Source organism: Cyrtonyx montezumae, unplaced genomic scaffold (assembly GCF_038088225.1).
Source record: "Cyrtonyx montezumae isolate F1298 unplaced genomic scaffold, pur_monq_1.0 scaffold_36, whole genome shotgun sequence".
Taxonomy (NCBI): Eukaryota; Metazoa; Chordata; class Aves; order Galliformes; family Odontophoridae; genus Cyrtonyx; species Cyrtonyx montezumae.
In genome coordinates, this window is record NW_027072041.1 from 3,836,820 (window position 1) to 3,855,862 (window position 19,043).

Genomic DNA, 19,043 nt, shown 5'->3' on the forward strand with positions numbered 1-19,043 from the left:
GTTTCTTCAGGAATTCAAACATCTTCCTTACTGGTACAATTTTCCCTCCAGCGGCAAAAGATTTGCAATTAGAGTACAAAAGGAAGAGTTGGTGCTTCCTTTTCTGAGATTAAAAGATCAGATTTCTGAATGATTGTTTTCTAAACCGTGAATGAACACTCTTTATGCTGGTGAAGAAGGGTGAGCTTAGCATTATGCAGGGCAGTACAACTGTTCTAATACCAAGACCTACAGGGAAAGATAGAAGAAAATGACAAAGAATACTCACAGAAATAAATGCTTGCTGACCTCTGTTTAACTCATCTTTACCAGATAAAATAATCTGCACAAGGAGGTAGTTTTCGTGAGGATCACTGGTGAACACCATCTGGATATCAAACAAAACAGTTTAAGTACACATGGACATACGTCGCTGACAGTTCATTATGTAATATAATTTGAAATAGGTAGCTCATAGTCCACAGCAGTATGACATATGACCAGTACAGTAGAACTTATTCCAGTAGTTTTTTAATCTTACAGAGAAAACACACAATGCAATTTCAAGTTTATGCTATTAAGAAAAATCAAAAAAAAAGAAGAGAAAGTTGGCCAAGAGCATGCATCAAACTGAAGATCTCTGCAGGAAAGCTTTCTTTCATGGCACACAATTGACAGAGTAGTTCCACTTATGTCGTGAAGTCTCTGTCACACATAGAGCAGGAGGCAAATATACAGCCATGTTTTTGCCTTCATGTTACAAGAGCCTCCCTGCCTTCTTGATCACAGGAAATAAATAACATGACTGTTGCAAACTGGTAGGTGTAGTATTCTGTGCTGAAAAACTGAAACTATGCCTTAACACAAGTAGTATGAAACACCAATTACATAGATGCTAAAAGTTCTTCGCCTATTTTCTTTTACCTGAGTTGTGCCACACTTTGTGCATGGTACAGTAGTTTTTACTGGCATCTGTTTTATGACAGCTGGTCCTTGGAAGTACTTTGGGTAAGCTTTTGCCATGCAGTTACTGACCCCTTTTGCTGAATCTTTGGTCACAATCTTGATCCTTTCACATCCCTGAGATGAGCAATAACTGTGACCATCCCTATTGTATTTGGCTTGAAGAAATAAAAACAGTAATCTATGCATACAAAAAGAAAAAGGGAAGGAAGATGAAAGAGGAAAAATACAAATGGATTACTTGGAAGATAAGTATTTGTTTTAACCTTAGCAGGCATATTTCATGATTTTGAGAAGCAAGAAAACTTCAGTATTTACTACCGTACTATTGTTCAAACTTTAAAATATTTAATTTACTAGAATTACAAAGTCCCTAATGACATATCTGAAATCTCTTACAATTAAGAGAGGTATTTCTATGAAAGTATGTGTTTTAAAAAGAACAGTCACTTCTCAAAATAGAGGCAGGAAGGCCGGAAACAAGAAAAACAAACTGTACAGCATAGATGTTTTCTCTAATTGTAGATCTTAACATAGATCTTAACGTCATCTTAACATACAACAACTGTTTGGATATTCAGCTTTATTTACCAGCACTGGACAATGTAGCTACATTGCTGCATGTTGAACTAATGCCTGGAAATGCTATTTAGGGTGTTACCAATGCAAAGGGGACAATGATATTTAACTGTTATCAGTGGTAACTACTTATACCATTGTAGCTCTTAGACAAAGGAAACATAAACCATCTTTAGAAAGCTACAGTCATCTGCCCTTCCAGATAAGGAAACAGTCTTGTGTTAACTAATTATTTCCACATTAACGAACAAAATTCTCACACGTGCAAATGACGTATGTAGGACTTAATGTTAGCAAGTGTTGATTATATCTTAAACCTCTTAGAAGGATCTCACTGGCCACTTTTGAAATGGAAACCAGGACTTTTAAATACTAACCACAATGCTAAAAGTGGATTTTCAGGAATGTATAGTTTTCAAAACATTATTGTCACAGAGAATGTTTTCAGAAGTTGAACAAGAACGTACAGATTTTCTTTGAAGAAGGGAATTTACCTTCTGCAAGACACTTCAACATTGTAGATAACTCATTTTCCCTAGATGTGGGATAGGAAATATCTGTGGAATTGCAGTGTTCTTGAGAAAGCATTCCCATGACATCCACTGTATTTTGGAAGTTCAAAGTCACATACAGTATTATTTCAAAGAGGCTTTGGACTCCTTTGTAACAATTTTGTTAGTGTCTCAATCAGTTGCTTTCAGTGCTATCAATCGGTCTATTGTCATGTTAAAATCTTTCATGGGAGGCAAGTGATAAGGCATTACCCAGTACTGTTGTCAAAATAAAACTTCTTGTCTGATCGATTCTTTTCAAGCTCCAGCACTGAAGATACAGGTGTGTAGCGTTCTATCTTGCTTGACAGAGCAGATGACTTCCTTTGAAAGGTTTCCAATACTATAGTAAAATCGGTATTTGGTTGATAACAAAGACCAACACGAATCCAGTCATTCCTGAAAACAAGTGCATATTTCACCATGTAGGAATGTAGGAACAGTTCAGGTGACAATGTGCAGCACACAGGTCACTTCAAAAATGTAACTTACAGGAACACAAAAAGTTCCTAACCCTTCAATCCTTCTTCCCCCCTCTCTTTCACTAATTCTTTCAATAAGTTCATAAGTTCATAAGTTCATAAGGTTGGAAAGGACCTATAAGATCATCTAGTCCAACCATCCTCCTATCACTATCTCTACCCAACTACTAAATTAAGTCCTTTAGCACCTCATCTAAACGCTTCTTGAACAGCGCTAGGGATGGTGCCTCAACCACCTCCCTAGGCAGGCCATTCCAGTGCCTGACCACTCTTTCAGAAAAGAAATGCTTCCTCAGGTCTAATCTAAATCTTCCCCGGCGCAACTTGTGGCCATTCCCTCTCGTCCTGTCATTACTTATCAGGGAGAAGAGACCTACCCCCTCCTCACCACAACCCCCCTTCAGGAAGTGGTAGAGTGCAATAAGGTCTCCTCTGAGCCTCCTCTTCTCCAGACTGAACAATCCCAGCTCCCTCAGCCGCTCCTCATAAGACTTGTGCTCCAGACCCCTCACCAGTTTTGTTGCCCTTCTCTGAACACGCTCCAGGGCCTCAATGTCCTTCTTGTAGTGAGGGGCCCAAAACTGAACACAGTACTCGAGGTGCGGCCGTACCAGAGCTGAGTACAGGGAGATGATCACCTCCCTGCTCCTGCTGGCTACACTATTTCTAATACAGGCCAGGATGCTGTTGGCCTTCTTGGCCACCTGGGCACACTGCCGGCTCATGTTGAGCCGAGCATCAACCAACACCCCCAGGTCCTTTTCCTCTTTACATTCTTCAAGCCATTCTGCCCCAAGCCTATAGCATTGCATGGGGTTATTGTGGCCAAAGTGCAGGACCCGGCACTTGGTCTTATTGAACCTCATCCCATTTAGCTCAGCCCAGCTGTTCAGCCTATCCAAATCCCTCTGAAGGGCCTCCCTACCCTCAGGCAGTTTGACACATCCTCCCAACTTGATGTCATCTGCAAACTTACTGAGGGTACACTCAATCCCCTCATCTAGGTCATCAATAAAGATATTAAACAAGATGGGCCCCAAAACTGACCCTTGGGGGACACCACTCGTTACAGGACACCAGCTGGACTTAACTCCATTCACCACTACCCTCTGGGCACGGCCCTCCAGCCAGTTCTCCACCCAGAGAAGAGTGAACCTGTCCACACCACGGGCTGCCAGTTTCCTTAGGAGAATACTGTGGGAGACCGTGTCAAAGGCCTTGCTGAAGTCCAGGTAGACTACATCAACAGCCTTTCCCTCATCTACCTGTCTGGTCACCCAGTCATAGAAGGAGATGAGGTTGGACAAGCACGACCTGCCCCTGGTGAACCCGTGCTGGCTGGGTCTGATCCCTTTATTGCCATGCACGTGTCGTGTGATCTCCCTCAATATCATCTGTTCCATAACTTTCCCTGATACCGAGGTCAGGCTGACAGGCCTGTAGTTCCCCGGGTCTTCCTTACGGCCTTTCTTGAAGATGGGAGTCACATCGGCAAGCCTCCAATCTTGTGGGACCTCTCCAGATAACCAGGAATGCTGATAGATGGCAGAAAGTGGCTCGGCAATCACCTCTGCTAGCTCCCTCAGCACCCTTGGGTGGATCCCATCTGGCCCCATGGACTTGTGGCAGTTCAGATGGAGGAGAAGATCTCTGACCGTCTCTGCTTGAATCACAGGGGGTGCATTATGCACCCCGTCCCGGACTTCCAGGTCAGGGCAAGTACCATGTGGATAACTGTCCTGTCTATTAAAGACAGATGTAAAGAAGGCATCGAGAACCTCAGCCTTTTCCTTATCGTCTGTGGTTATATTGCCTGCCTCGTTGAGTAAAGGAGGGAAATTTTCCTTAGTTTTTCTCCTGCTGTTAATATATTTGTAAAAGGGTTTCCTGTTCTCCTTTACAGCAGTAAATAACTAGAGCATCCTTAGAAAACACGTGATTTTGTTCTTCATACATTTAAGTACTTTATCTAACAGTAAGATCAAGTACTCCAAACTATGCAGTTTAAATTCTGCCAAACTTCACTATTTGGGATATTTTCTTCTCTAAATTATTTTTGTTAAAGATACCGCTCTAAATATAAACTTGACTTTAGGTGCAGATTTATTGTTCACCTCCTGCTTTTCATACTTTAATATTTGTAATTAAAAAAAAATAAAAACAAAATCCATTCTCACTTACAGTTACAAACTCTTAGCACACCAATTCTGAAGGACATTACTTCATTGTTGCCTTATAGCTCACTGATATTAAAGAAAGAAAACGTACTTATTGAAGTTGATGAGGTAAAGATACGTGACGTTTGGAGCTTTCCCATTCCAGTGTATTGTGTAGCCTTTCTGAAGCATCACTACTGGCTGGTATTGCTGAAAGACAGCTCTCTGATTAATACCTCTAAGAACCATGGGACTGGATGGGTACTCATCTCGTACAATAGTCATGGAAAGATTCTGTCCATTCCATGTTTGAACATAGACCTATATGATATGAAGGAGGAGGAAAGATTTGCACAGGTTTTAATAAAGAGCAATAGTGAAGAAAACAGTGAAAGACAGACTATATATTACTGTAGCACAACTGCTGCAATTTGAGGTTTTCACATACTTCACACTCACTGAATAGTAGGTACTGGAAGGGTGTTTTTGAGACCATCTAGTCCCAACCCTGCTGTTTCCCTACAGTAGGTTTCCTTCAAAGATCTCTATTTGAAAAAATATTGTGGAATTTGCCTGTCTTACCAAAAAATGAAAATAAAAAAAGTCAGAGACAGGGAAAAGCACAGCATCAAAACGGTACTTGACCAGTCTCATTCAGAACAGGAATCAGACCCATATGAGTTTATACTCAAAAGGCTCATGCTCCAATAAGAAAAAAGTAACAACGGCAACCAGTAAACCTTAAAGCCCATTCAGTGAACAAAAGACAAAAGTGCAGCAGAAGAAAATAGCTCCAGTACAAAACAGATAGGACTTCACCATGGAATTCCTGGTGTATATATTCCCAACACATGCATTTGCTCCTTATCTTGCAACAAGAATTGCAATACATTTTGCATCCTGAATGGAATGTTGTATGCAAAAATGGCTGAAAATTGTAATACACGTAGAAGTATTTTATAAATCCCTTCCTCCCAGACACTTTGTTCAGTTTGTAGATTCGCCTCAAATAGAAGTCAGTGTACTAGCCTGTGCATAGGTTCCACTGCAAATCACTCCATTCCATTCTGTATTATTAATACATTTGGGATGTTGAATCAAGTAGTTATCCATTCTGCCCACATATGTATCCTTGTAGTCAGTCACTGAACCATCTAGATCGTGGAATATTGAGTTCTTGTCACCATCCAGATCTACTTCTTCAAACCAGGGACCAGGTTTTCCAAAGAAGGCTTTCAGGGAAACCTGTCAGCAGCAATCAAAACACATACATATTTCTTTATTTCTCCAAGTGAAGTACAGACTAATACACTCATTCCTGCAAAAATGCAGGAATTTGACAAGAGATGATTAAAAAACTTATGGCAAGAACAATGCACTCTTGCACAGCAGACATTTTAATTTTCAGTAGTTGGCTCAGGCAAGCTCTTGATTTTGTTTCAATGTGCCATAATTGCCATATAAAATTCATTATCGAGGATTCACCACACCTTACAAAATCTCTCTTCAGCTTTAACATTAGTCAAAAGAGACAATTATGCAACTTATCCTACATATTACTTTTCTCATCTGGGAGACAAAGAATATCTCCCACAAGACCTATTGCGAAGTAGGGTTGCATGCAAAGGAATGTCATTTTTTCCTATACATATATTTTTTCCTATAATCTTCCTCCTTTGGAAGATTATTTAAACTAAAGCAAAAAGAAAACTAAGCTACTCACAATAGTAAAATAAAACTTGTAATGAACTTACATTTGGGCCAAACTTCACAAGAGAAATATTGTTTCTTGGTGTCATCTGCCAAGGGTTTTTCATCAAGAAACCAATTGCACTGGTAAATCTGTCTGGAGTTGGCACAAAGTTCCTGAATGTGCACTTAGTTAGGTGAATAGGTCCATCATAAATTTGAAAACCTCTAATTGGAAATGTCCTGTTAATAAAGGCAAATATTTACAGCACCTTGTAACAAAAATCATGACAAGACTAAGCCTGAATATACATTTCTGAGGAACTAGTTCCTTCACTCATGAGGTACTTACCGATTTCTAGGCAGAGTCCGCACCTTACTGTCTATTCCTCCAGATCCTGTATATTTATTTTGACCACCATGAAACCCATAATTCTTGCTCTCCCCTATGAACAGAGATTCGGATACCACTTGGCTGGCACCTTCATCATTTGGAAAGCTCCCATCACTATAAAAGCAAAGTCAGAGATAAAAGCTTTTAGCCAAGACTCTCCAGTAGATCAAAACACCAAGGCATGGACCTACTCCTTCTCTGTAATAGCCTTCATAAAGCAAAGCAGTTTATATTCTTATTTGCAATACAAAGAACAGTAAATTTAACCATTAACAGTCTGACTATTTGAAAGGATGAAAATTGCTCTGCAGAACTGTGCATTACATTTTCTATTTCCCTATAATGAGCAGCACTCTTATTTACAGCCCACTTCCACAGTTCTAGAACCAGCTTGTCACAACTTAAGCAGTAGCAGTCTTAATTTTCTACCTAAGGTATTACATTCTCTTTTATTGAAATGTGTCTCTGCCCACTCTAAACATTTATTCATTCTCCTTTACTTGCACTGAGCTGCTCAGGAAGAAAATCAAAGCTGCCCAAGGCATCATGCCATACCAAAAATACTTGCATAAACATAACCCTTTGTTGTGTAAAGAAAGCACAGTTTGAATAAAAAGCTAACTTCAGCAGACATGTCAATTTGCAGCCTTAATAAAGTTTCACAACACTGGTAAAGGAAATGGGCCTAATAATGAAAATGTAGACTTATGAAAGCATACCTATTAATTTTTACTGACAGATTTATCTATGATATTTTTCTAAACTTAAGAAAACACAGCAGTAATTAAGTACTCACCTGGCAAATGTCAAACCAATTCCATTGTCTGCAAACCTAAAAGAAAGTTGATAGAATCAAGCTTTGGTCATGTCTTCTAAACTATCCTATAATAAAGTACTCGAAGAGTACATCCTGATATGCACTAAGGAAAACCTTTGTATTAATAGAATCGAGAAACTTCAGTGAGAAATTTTAGTAATTCTTATGAAAATCCTGTTTTTAAAAACAGGAAACAACAAAAAAATAAAATTTTTCATATACTTTAAGCAGGAACCTGAAAGCTTCAGGGAAAACACAGACATTTCAGTATAAACTAGTAATCTCAATCAGCTTTTTTTTTTTTTTTGTAGTTTCTTTTTTTCATTTAAAGTAGTTTCTCATCTAAACATATATAAACTTAAAGCAATAGACTGGTGTAAAAGTACTGGAAAACACAGAGCAGTTCCCAGGTTTATCTTCCTTTATAACCTTGTCACAATATTTTTCAGAAAAACAGCTTCAGGAGAAGCTTCTTAACAGAATCACAGAACTGTAGGGGTTGGAAGGGATCTCTAGAGTCTTCTTTTCTCAAGGCTGAACAGCCTTGAGGTCTCAGCCTTTCCGCACAGGGGAGGCATTCCACACCCTTTACCATCTTTGTAGCCCTCCGCTGGACTCTTTCGAGGAGATCCATGTCTTCTTTGTACCAGGGAGCCCAGAACTGGACATAATTCTTCAGATGAGGCCTCAGCAGGGCACAGTAGAGGGGGAGGATCACTTCCCTCAACCTGCTGGCCACTCCCTTTTTAATGCATCCCAGGATGCCATGCTCTTGTTTGCTTCTGGATACCTACGCAGAGTTTTGAATGAGGATATCTCCTCCCCTCACCCAGGCACCATGATCATTGTTTTTGAAAGAGATTAATCCATCAATCAGGGCAGCAACTCGAGGTTTTTCAGGGTCTGCATCTTGATGAGGACGAAACCTGCAGCAGATAAAAAACCACATATTTGATATATAAAACAAACAATATTTTTATGCATCAAATATGTAGGGCTGAAGAAATTTGGAAGACAAATACACACTCTCACAAGTAAAATCAACTTTGCCTCATCTTGGGACTGAGAGAAGTCTAAACAATATGCATCTGTAGATATCTATTTCCATAAAAGCATATTTGTTGCACCACAAGAGGGAACCTAAAATTTCTCTTTTCCAGTAGCTCTCAAAGAACTTTGTTCAATCTTGTCAAGTTAATTGATCTGCATCTCCCTTTATTCTCCTGCTTTTTCTTTCTGCTCTCCCTAAAGTATCCTCTTCCCACACTTATTCCAGCATTAATGTCACAGTTTAATGCAGAGAATTAGAGTTACTTTGAAGGATACACAGATGTGCAGTGCACTAGACAAAAAAGGCTGAAGGTTTGTAAAAATGTTTGTTATTCAGAGGGCAAAGCATATCATCAGTTGTCCAGCTGCTGTGAAAGACAAACCCTATCTCACACACTCAATTTTTTATATCCCATCTTCATGCCCTGCCAACATGCTACAGGTTTTCATACGGGTATTCTACCTTTCATAAGTTCTTTCTGACTACTTCCTATGTTAGTCACTCCTATGTAGTGATGCACAAGACCTATATGGGATTTCTGTTAAAATGTCACAACTTCTGTTAAAGACTCACAACTTTAGCAAACAACTTGTTAGTTCTCAGTGCAAGAAGTAACAAATATTGCCAAATTCTGAAACATTCCTCCATGTATCTGCAGCTATCACTTAACTATCTCCATCCTAAAGAAAGCTGAATAACAAATAAAGATAATCTTGTAACTGTATCTTCAGTCTTAGTGCTTTGTTCACACAACAAAATGTTGATTTTTCTTATCACTTTACACAGGATAACCTGTATTTTTCCAGACACTCTACTATTTTCTCTCACTTCATAAGCTGAAGTGAACGTTGCTGGCTGTACTATCCTGGCAAATAATCTACAGTAAAAGTGTACCACTGAAGTGTGACTTCCAAGCCTAGAAGGCACACCAAGAATTCAGAAGTAGGAAAGGCAAGTAAATCTATGACTTTTTGCTGGTCTGCCTTTTTCTAGCAATTACTAGAACTGAGCCACAAATCAGAAACAGATTTTAAAATAGGGCTCATTTTTTTAGTACCAATTCCAGAAAATACTATAAGTTTAACAGCAGAGCATGATTAAAATTGTTTTCTAACAGGCTGAAAACTACCCAGGCCAAGGGCTCAGAAAGAAAAAGCCAGTTCCTTCAGGCAAGCCTTGCTTTGTTTCTCACAAACAGATGCACAGATGAGGAAAAGAGAGAGAACTTATTGCTCATTTATTATTTATAGTGTTTTAAATTTTTTTTCTCCTCATGTGAAGGTACAACCTCAGAACATTACCATTTTTTCACTCAAATGGAAGATAATACTTTTTACCTTGCATTGTTGTCCAAACAAAGATATTCTCTGGGATCATCAGCACTAGCATTAGTTGTTTTAACACCCTTATCAATGAACAAACCAGCCTTTAAAGAAAAAAAAAAAAAAAAAAAGAGGGTGGAGAGAAGAGGAGAAGACATTTAATACTGCTCAGCACTGAAAAGATAGTAAATACTAAATTTTTAAGATTACATTTCATGCAATTCACCCTATTAAAGGCTCCAAGGTCTTCTGGTTTAGCCTAATGGAGAAACAGGATTTCTCCATGCAAATTTGGAAAAAGAACTGAGAATCCCAGGAAAATAACTGCCTGGAGTTAAAAAGGTAATGGAAAACCATTAAAGTTCATCACATACTTTTTTCACATCTAGCTATTTGCGGTTTTACACTTATTTCCAGATATTCTCTTGGAAAATTTGGAAGCCAATCTTGCAGTGAATGCAAAATATTCTCACAAATGCTACTAATGGAGAAAAAAACGATAGTGCTAAGAAACAATGCTTTGTATTTTAATTTAAAACATAATTATTCCCAGTACTAAAGCTGACTTCTGCTTAGGCAGTCATCGACTTAATACAATCTCAATAATCCAGCATGAATTCTTGGGAAAATAAAAAAGAAAAAGGAAGTGTTTGTGCTCTTGTACCTGAATTACATATACAACTAACTGCAGCTACCTTTACCAGTGATCCAAATTATTTTCAGAACTGAAAGCTGCTACACAAGTGGATCCTCAGGCCTGCTCCTGGAGGCAGCTCCTTAAACATGGATTTTCAGCATACCAACACCTACATGACTTTTTCTTTTTTCATCCACAATGAGCTTTTGTATTCACTATATTTTAATTCCAGTCTGAACAAGCGTCCCAGACTTATAACTACTGCAAAGCAGTTTGTCATTTCTTAATATCTCAGGCACCCAGCTGACAAGTAAAATCTGCTTCAGATGTTTCAAGAAGCTATGGGCATGCTGATTACACACTGTTCTGTACTATGTAGACAGAATTATGCAGTTCAAACAATTCATCATTTAAGCACCTTAAAATTTAAGCAGATGTATATATATATACCTTGTATAAAATAGTTACAATTGAAAACCTTCAAACTTTTTTTATGAGGTAGTACATTACCTTAAAATTAGAATGAACCCTGTTGTTATAGAAGATTCCTAGGGGTGTCAGCTCTGACTTTGTTTCAATGGCTAAACTATGAGAATCTCCTGTAGCAATCTTGTGGAACAAATACCATATTCCAGCATCCTGCAAATGAGGAGAGAAAACAGAATGCAGAAAAGAGTGTGATACTACTATCAGTTCTGACGTACTCACATCTAATAAAAAAAAAGTATATGTTAAGAAGTTGGATATATTAAATAAAGAAGCAAATAACAGCACAGTCCACATCAACCATGTGCAGTGGAATATACTTGTCAAAATAGTATTGTGCATTGAAGAAGTTGTCTGCATATATGGCTGTAATGCTTAAGATGCATTAAAAATTTTTTGCTTCTCAAATCATTTAAAACCATACATTTCTGATCCTTTAATATTTTGAGATAAAAAAAGTGTATCTTCTTTTTCCTCTGTGATCTCTGTATTTCATTTCCACAAAAATACTCTATTTTCTTTTGTTTGTTAGTAAATCAGGCTGTTTATTGGAAAACACTCAAAAGTTTTCCTCTCCTTACTGCTAAACTCTGACTAAGATTTGTTCATCTATATTCACATCAGAATTTAATGACAGACAAAAAAAATACAAGTGTTTCAAAAAGGAGAATAAGGACATCAAGAAGCCCAGCCAGTTCAGAGCTCTGTGCCAATAACATGCAGTAAGAATTTCAGCATTTATTCATTTCCTCCACTTCAACATCCTCGCTCTTAAAGAAGCTGGATTTATCTACCAAAGCAGACCCATAAAAACTCCTTTTCTAAGCACATCTGGGTTCAAATGGGATGGTGCAGCAACAGCACCCATACAGCAGATATCTACAGATATGAAAAACATTTCTAAGGGCGAAGACCAAACAGGAAAACAAAAAAAAAAAAAAAAGCACAAGAAGTACTAAAGTCTTATAAAAGTAGCAAAGAAAAAAAACCACATACATAATGAAAAATAGCCATTACCTTCCTGTTCAATAAATACGGATAAAGTAAATTCATTCAAGCTTAAAATTCACTCCAAGAATATAGTCATTTTCAAAAAAGCCCTGGAAATTCTGCTTCTGAATAACATATTCCCATCCGTAATGATGACATATTTCAACATTTCTGTGATTAACAATTCCAAAGAAAGTGTACATTTTCCACTAATAAAATACCAAAAGCTTACTTCACATATAACTAAATACAGTTCTTTGCTTGGCAAAATCAATCAATTTTTATTCAAAACACATCCCAATACTTCAAAGAGTTCAGTAAACTTAAAAGCTCTTTAAGCACTTGTAACCACTCAGAAAAAAAGATGTTTTTTCCCCCACTCATATACAGCTGAAACAAAGAACTAAGTACTGCTGGTACACCCTTGCAATATGCTCCATTGTTACAAAGAAGTTGGAGAGAGCAATGAAATTATTTTCATAAGCTCTAAGCTCTACAGTGCAGTGTTTATATCAAGATAGTTGAACCACTTTGTTTCTGAAACTGAAGCTATGGGACTTTTATGCCACTGCAAGAGATGTATATATCAGAATGGCAGAACTTCATAACTTATACAAATGTTCTCTGACAATGCACACTACTACTACACAAAAGAAGGGATACTCTACAGAGGCAGAAAAAGATCTTGAAATAAGCACCTGATCAAGCAACCTATTTTCTATAACTTAGCACACTAAAAACAAGTAAAGCAACATTATATAGACAGACAAAATAGAAAGGTACGATGCTGTGAAGAGAACTGTTTTTATTCAGTAAGTGTAGTCATTCCCTTCTTAGTCATTGGCAGACAACAAAAACAAAAACATTTACCCCCCCAAAGAAAAAAAATTAAAAACTCACAAAACACAGCATAAGAAGTTCCGTGATTTTCTGTGTAACAAGTATTTCAAGACATTAACTATTTTCAGTCTTGTCCTATTGTTAACATTGTGTTATGTAGTCTCTAACGATATGCTAAGATACCCATGTTCTACTTTCAGCAAAGTCTTCCCCTTTCCTATAGCCACTGATCTGTTTAGAACAATCCACTTTGAATCACTCATGTATCAGCTTCTCATCTGCTTTAAAAAGAGATCCCTGCCAACTCTCCACAACCTGCACAGAGTAGTTCGTCACTTCCCTGCAAGCACTTAAAGGGTTGCAAAAAAATCAAACATTCACAGTTGGTAAAAACATTATCAGCAGTCACTCCTGAGAAGCTAGTAACAAAAGACAGACAGTGAAAGGTTTTCTGCACTTTCTTATACAATGAACAATTTTTCATTTCAGTGACTAAAACTATGAAAACAATGTCTGTCAGAGCAGTGGAACTGTAAACATGCGACAGAGCCTACAGATAATACAGAAACATTAACAGGAAGTACACTATATCTTGGAAATAGAAGTCTTTGTTTTTACAAATACATATTGAGACCCACTGACAGATCTACTAATTAAAAAAAGGAAGAGGTCTAATACACATTGACAAAGCCTGCACTTGTAATGTCAGTATGCTGCCAAACTTAAATATTCATAAAAAAAGGAAAAACGTGTCATTTTTGCATTATGTTTTTTATGAATGACTGGCTCCAGTAGTTTGTGTTGAATTAAATCCGTGAGCCTTACCTGAGAACCTGCTGCTGCATTACTGATAAGATGATTGTTGGGATGAGAAATCCAGAATGTTGAAACTGCCCTGAAATATTATTCAGAAAAGAAGTTAATATGGAAAAGCTCTATTCCCTGCAAAAATACATTACTCTCGCAACAATACCCAGAAAAGCTAAACTGATGTCTAAAGTAACTGCTTCCCACTCAAGCATACATTTAATGTTTTTTTTTTTTTGTTTTTGTTTTTAAGTTTCAGTACAAAATATTTTAGGATAATTCAGACACTCAGTGCAAGTATAAACTGTCTTTATAAGCTTCTACAATAGAGTAGTCCTATGCAGACAAGCTGCAGGAGACAACTTAAGGGCACTGGTATCTTTACACAGAAATGAAGATGCAGCCTTACAGCCTTAAAAACCAATTTATCAAACATCAAAAGCCACAACGAATTGTGTTACAAATCTATGTTTTCTCCCTTATGAATGATCAAATGCTTTTTCTTCTTTAAACACCATTGCTATGTGAACTGCATTTAAGGTGCCTGCATTCACTAGACATCATCCATAAAACTGTTTCATCTGTATACTGTCAAGAGATAAGCAGTTTAATTACTGCAGCTGGTTAGTTTTTAATTTTTTAACAATGGAATACTCACATGCAGTCTGTGGCTGGCACGGGAACATAATTTCCATACACTTTATCCCTAATGCCAATACACATGGTGCTGTTTCTATCAGTAGGAAGAATAGTGCCTGGTTTCGTGACTAGTCCAAGGTTGTGGAAGAGAGTATTCCTCTGCTCAATGCCATCCTCTATGAAGAAACAGTGACCTAGTGTGTCATAGCCAATGGTGTCTTTTATCTGCAGAAACACAAGTTCATTATGTCAGTAGCAATAGCATTTACTGAGATTTATTTGACAAGTGCCATTTAGTTTTACTATTTTGGCACAGCTGCAGACTGCAGTCTCAGTATCAGTGACTCAGATGATTCAGACATGGAGTTTTATTTCTCCCTTACAAACACATACTATGCCCGGAGAGCTTAGTTGCCTGCAAGAATCTAAAAAGCAGAATGATAAAATCTGTTAAATCACTGTTTGCACTTTTTCATTTACTCATTGCAAAATTAAAAAAAAAAAAACAAAAAAACACTCCTGAGCATTAAACTTTAAGCGATGGGACTGTTTTTGCTCTACATGTGCTTTTTAACATCTAGTTCAACACTGCCTACTTTATTCTCCTGGCACCTACCAGCAAGCCATTAGTTGCGTGAACAGTCACACATCTGGAGAAACAATGATGAATGGAAAGACCATCAAGGTAAGTCTTAGAACTATAACCTCCTTTTTCATCCACGTCCCCACAAAGGTGAAAGTGAACAGGGTAACTTCCTATCTGCTGCTGGCCCATTTGCTTTAGTTCCACATAGGAGAGATGAACGGATGTAAAATTCTTCAAAATCTAGAAAGATAATGAGAAGTCGAGAATGATTAACCAACTACTTGCTTTTTTAACCAATGAAAATTTGAGATAATACATCACTTATACCAGATGCACACAGTTATTGCAAACCATCACTATGATGACCAGGACAGCTATTACTGTCCTGTTCCATAGCCTGCCTTACAAAAAACTGGCAACAAAACTGGTGAGGGGTCTGGAGCACAAGTCTTATGGGGAGCGGCTGAGGGAGCTGGGATTGTTTAGTCTGGAGAAAAGGAGGCTCAGAGGAGACCTTATTGCACTCTACCACTTCCTGAAGGGGGGTTGTGGTGAGGAGGGGATGGGCCTCTTCTCCCTGATAAATAATGACAGGACGAGAGGGAATGGCCACAAGTTGCGCCGGGGAAGATTTAGATTAGACCTGAGGAAACATTTTTTCTCTGAAAGAGTGGTCAGGCACTGGAATGGCCTGCCTAGGGAGGTGGTTGAGGCACCATCCCTAGCACTGTTCAAGAAGCGTTTAGATGAGGAGCTAAGGGATTTGATTTAGTAGTTCAGTGGGTAGGGATGGCGGTAGGAGGATGGTTGGACTAGATGATCTTGTAGGTCCTTTCCAATCTAATGTATCTATGAATCTATGAAAACATTCATGAACAAGAGTGAAAACTAAATGTTCATGTGACAAAAACTGGAAATTCCACCAGACTGTACGTTGCTACACTTTAGTTTTTGTTCTTTACCAGCAGGCACATTGATTATTCATTTACAACCATGTACCACTTGAGTAAGCAGATGTCACTGAGGTCATATTAGGTCCCATCTGTACTGAAGCTGCACCCATGCAGTCAATGCAGGGCATAGTTAGTTTAATAACATTACAAAATAATAGAGGGCTCAGGGAACCTCTCAGGAAGAGAGGTCCAACTGACAACGCAACACGGGGCCAGTTTGAAAGAAGATGGCTTAGTACATTGCCCAGAGAATATCTACAAGGATAGAAATACTCATGACAGCAATTCATACATCCTTTTTAATTACCTTCTATCTAACCAGGATTTATCCTGCTGTAGCTTGATTCTATTGTCTACTCTCCTACCACTGTGCACTTCCAGAATCTCTGGCACATTCTCTCAGCCCTGAACCAGACCCTGAAATTTGCAAGCATATTTCTCCTCTTTGCCTTCACCACCCCAAACAAGCCCGGTTCTCTCAGGTCCTCCTCAGACACGTCCAGCACACCTTCAGTTATAAAGTATAACTGGAAACACTCCAGAGAAGAATCAATATCATCTTTGAGATGAGGATGCAGCACTGATCATGGAACTTCACAGTAATTCTATGTAATTTAAAATTAAAAATATATGTATACTAAACACTGAAGGCATTATAACGGGGCTGGACAAGTATCTGTTTCCACCTATTCTGACCTGAAAAAAGAAACCAAGTACAACAGTTGAACTACAAGGTACTGAATCACAGGAAGCTAAAGGGTGAGGGAGCAGTGTTACTGTTTATTAATTTACCTACCTTGCATATTTGGATATTTAACAAAAATAATACTTTTCATATGCACAGGTTACCCTCAAGGGAAACGAACAATAAAGTGATGGACCTAAATGGGTGTTTATTTTTTGTAGTCTTTTCGAGAAGGACAGGGGTGATTTTTCTTTTATTTGATTGCACAGCTAAGGTTTGCCTGCTTAAAATACAGAGAGATGGACAAAACCATGTCTTCCTGAGATCTGATCCTCAGCACTTAAAACCATGAACGCAGTGGTGAAACTACAAGTTAGCACCTCTTCCTGCTGCCCCCAGCCAATTTTGCCCCTGTGCAAGTCTAGCCCAGAGCAGACTGAGCCCCCAGGCCCACAGCATCCAACAGTTGATCAGGCTCCCACTAAGAGAGCATGTAAGGTTAATGTAAGCTGAAAATGCTTCTAGTGCTGAAGCCTAGGTTTAGCAGCAGACGATCAGCTTCTCTGAGCAGACTCCTGGAAAGGTTTAACTTAAGTAACTCAAAATGTTTGTTTTCTGCCCTGTCTGCAGGGCATCTGAGGGCCCTTGCTGTACCAGAACCCTTGTGGCAAGATTCACAGCTTGCCATTTATCTTATTTCCTTATATTATTTCAAATATAAAAGAATGGTTAAAGCTCATCTATTTCTCTTCTACACAAAAGCTGCCACACAGTAGGGAAAGGGCGCATTTTCTTTCCCACTATTATGTACACCACTATAAAACTAAAATCTGCATCCAAATCTATTGAGAGGAAGATTTAAACTGTGACCAACACATAATGAGCACAAATACATTTGCATTTAAAACTTCTCCAGCAGCGAAGATCTGACACAGTGCTGCTCTATCCTTTCATTTAAGTGAATACAAGTTTCAATATTAGTTTCTACAATACAGCCTGCACTCAGCTTTCTTTATGCTTATGGTAATACAAGAAATCAGCAGCAGTCTCTTTTACGTAACTTTAGCATATTCAACTAAAGTAAATAAATAATCCACCACGGTCCAACTCAGTCTCTTTCCTCTCTATGCCTCTCTACCGTCTGATTTTGGAGATGATGTGGATCTCTAGAATTGAGTTAGTGCTCATCACCTGGGGAGAGAGAAAGGCAGGGAAAGGAGAAAAGACAGGGAAAAAAGACAGAAAATGAAGATCAAGTCTGAGAAGATTATAGGTATGCAACTTCTAAGGCTTAATCGCTGCCACATGATGCTGCAAAATATGGTATATGCCTCCACAAAATTCAATGCAATATTCATAATTCATATAATTTGCTACAATGCTGTAGAGATAAATTTTGAGAAAGCTGAGAAGTCTGTTCTATGCAAAGCAGCTGTATACATTTATGTTAAGTTCTCAAATCCCTCCAAATTTAGCATTAGCTTTTATGTTCTAATGTACTTTTGAGATGACAGGAAGCTACTTAATGTTTCTCAAACCTTGATATGTCCACCAAATGTATCATAGCTGAAAAACTGACACTCCTTTTCACGATAGCAGGTATTTTCTGTCTCTCCCTTGATTAAGATGTTCCTTGTGAGAACTCCAACTTCTGCCCTCATGTCCACTCCATCAATAACTTCTCCCACATGGGGATATTGAGGTTTTTCTGTGCAAAAAGAGTTTTGAGAAGAAAAATAAATAAATGAGGAAAATAGAGTTGAAATTTAATAAATACTAAACAACAAGGGCTACCCTGAAAGTAATGCCTCCTATTTTATTATGTTGGCCCATAAGGTCAAGAGGCAAATGTTGGTGGTATGGCAGTAGAGATTGAATCTTCACACCAATGTTTCATTACATGTTGTTGCCATTTTACAGATGGCAGCAGAGGGGCAGTCGGACAAAATGGAGTCTGACACAGAAATGCATACAAAGCAAAGGTGTGCCATTAAATTGCTCTGTGCAGAAAGAGTCCACTGACATTCACTGATGCTTAATGAATATTTATGGAGATCAAACAGTGGATGTGAACATAGTGAGGCAATGGGTGGTGTGGTTCAGCAACAGCAATATGAAAGACAAGTCACGTTCCAGGCAACCACTGTCACACCATTAAAGAAAGAGCAACTCCATCAGCTCATCTATGCAATCTGGTAGATAATAATGAGGAAACTGTGTACAAAGCTGAATATCAGCTTCAGTGCATTGGAAATGATGGTGGCAACACTGAACTATCACAGTGTTTGTGCCAGGATGATTCCACAGACGCTCACACAGGAACAGAAAGAACACTATACATGAGTTTGTCAGGACCTGCTGAACCAATAAGAGGCTGAAGGGGACAGCTTCCATGTTTTGTCACTGGTAATGATTCAATCATGGTGTCACCAGTATG

The 19,043-nt window shown here is 38.4% G+C and overlaps 1 protein-coding gene across 2 annotated transcripts in view; it reads right to left on the bottom strand.

Moving 5' to 3' along the window:
- CEMIP2 (cell migration inducing hyaluronidase 2) overlaps positions 1 to 19,043 on the bottom strand; it is a 54,347-nt gene that overhangs the window by 3,359 nt on the left and 31,945 nt on the right. For both annotated transcript variants that reach the window (XM_065745456.1, XM_065745454.1), the window contains exons 7-21: positions 18,145 to 18,314; positions 14,999 to 15,208; positions 14,402 to 14,607; positions 13,762 to 13,831; positions 11,131 to 11,259; positions 9,999 to 10,087; positions 8,405 to 8,536; positions 7,590 to 7,625; positions 6,752 to 6,907; positions 6,465 to 6,642; positions 5,740 to 5,955; positions 4,823 to 5,031; positions 2,286 to 2,471; positions 904 to 1,123; positions 269 to 367 (exon numbers count right to left, since the gene is read on the bottom strand). In XM_065745456.1, the coding sequence (XP_065601528.1) occupies positions 269 to 367; positions 904 to 1,123; positions 2,286 to 2,471; positions 4,823 to 5,031; positions 5,740 to 5,955; positions 6,465 to 6,642; positions 6,752 to 6,907; positions 7,590 to 7,625; positions 8,405 to 8,536; positions 9,999 to 10,087; positions 11,131 to 11,259; positions 13,762 to 13,831; positions 14,402 to 14,607; positions 14,999 to 15,208; positions 18,145 to 18,314 (2,306 nt within the window). The remainder of the gene's footprint in view (positions 1 to 268; positions 368 to 903; positions 1,124 to 2,285; positions 2,472 to 4,822; positions 5,032 to 5,739; positions 5,956 to 6,464; positions 6,643 to 6,751; positions 6,908 to 7,589; positions 7,626 to 8,404; positions 8,537 to 9,998; positions 10,088 to 11,130; positions 11,260 to 13,761; positions 13,832 to 14,401; positions 14,608 to 14,998; positions 15,209 to 18,144; positions 18,315 to 19,043) is intronic.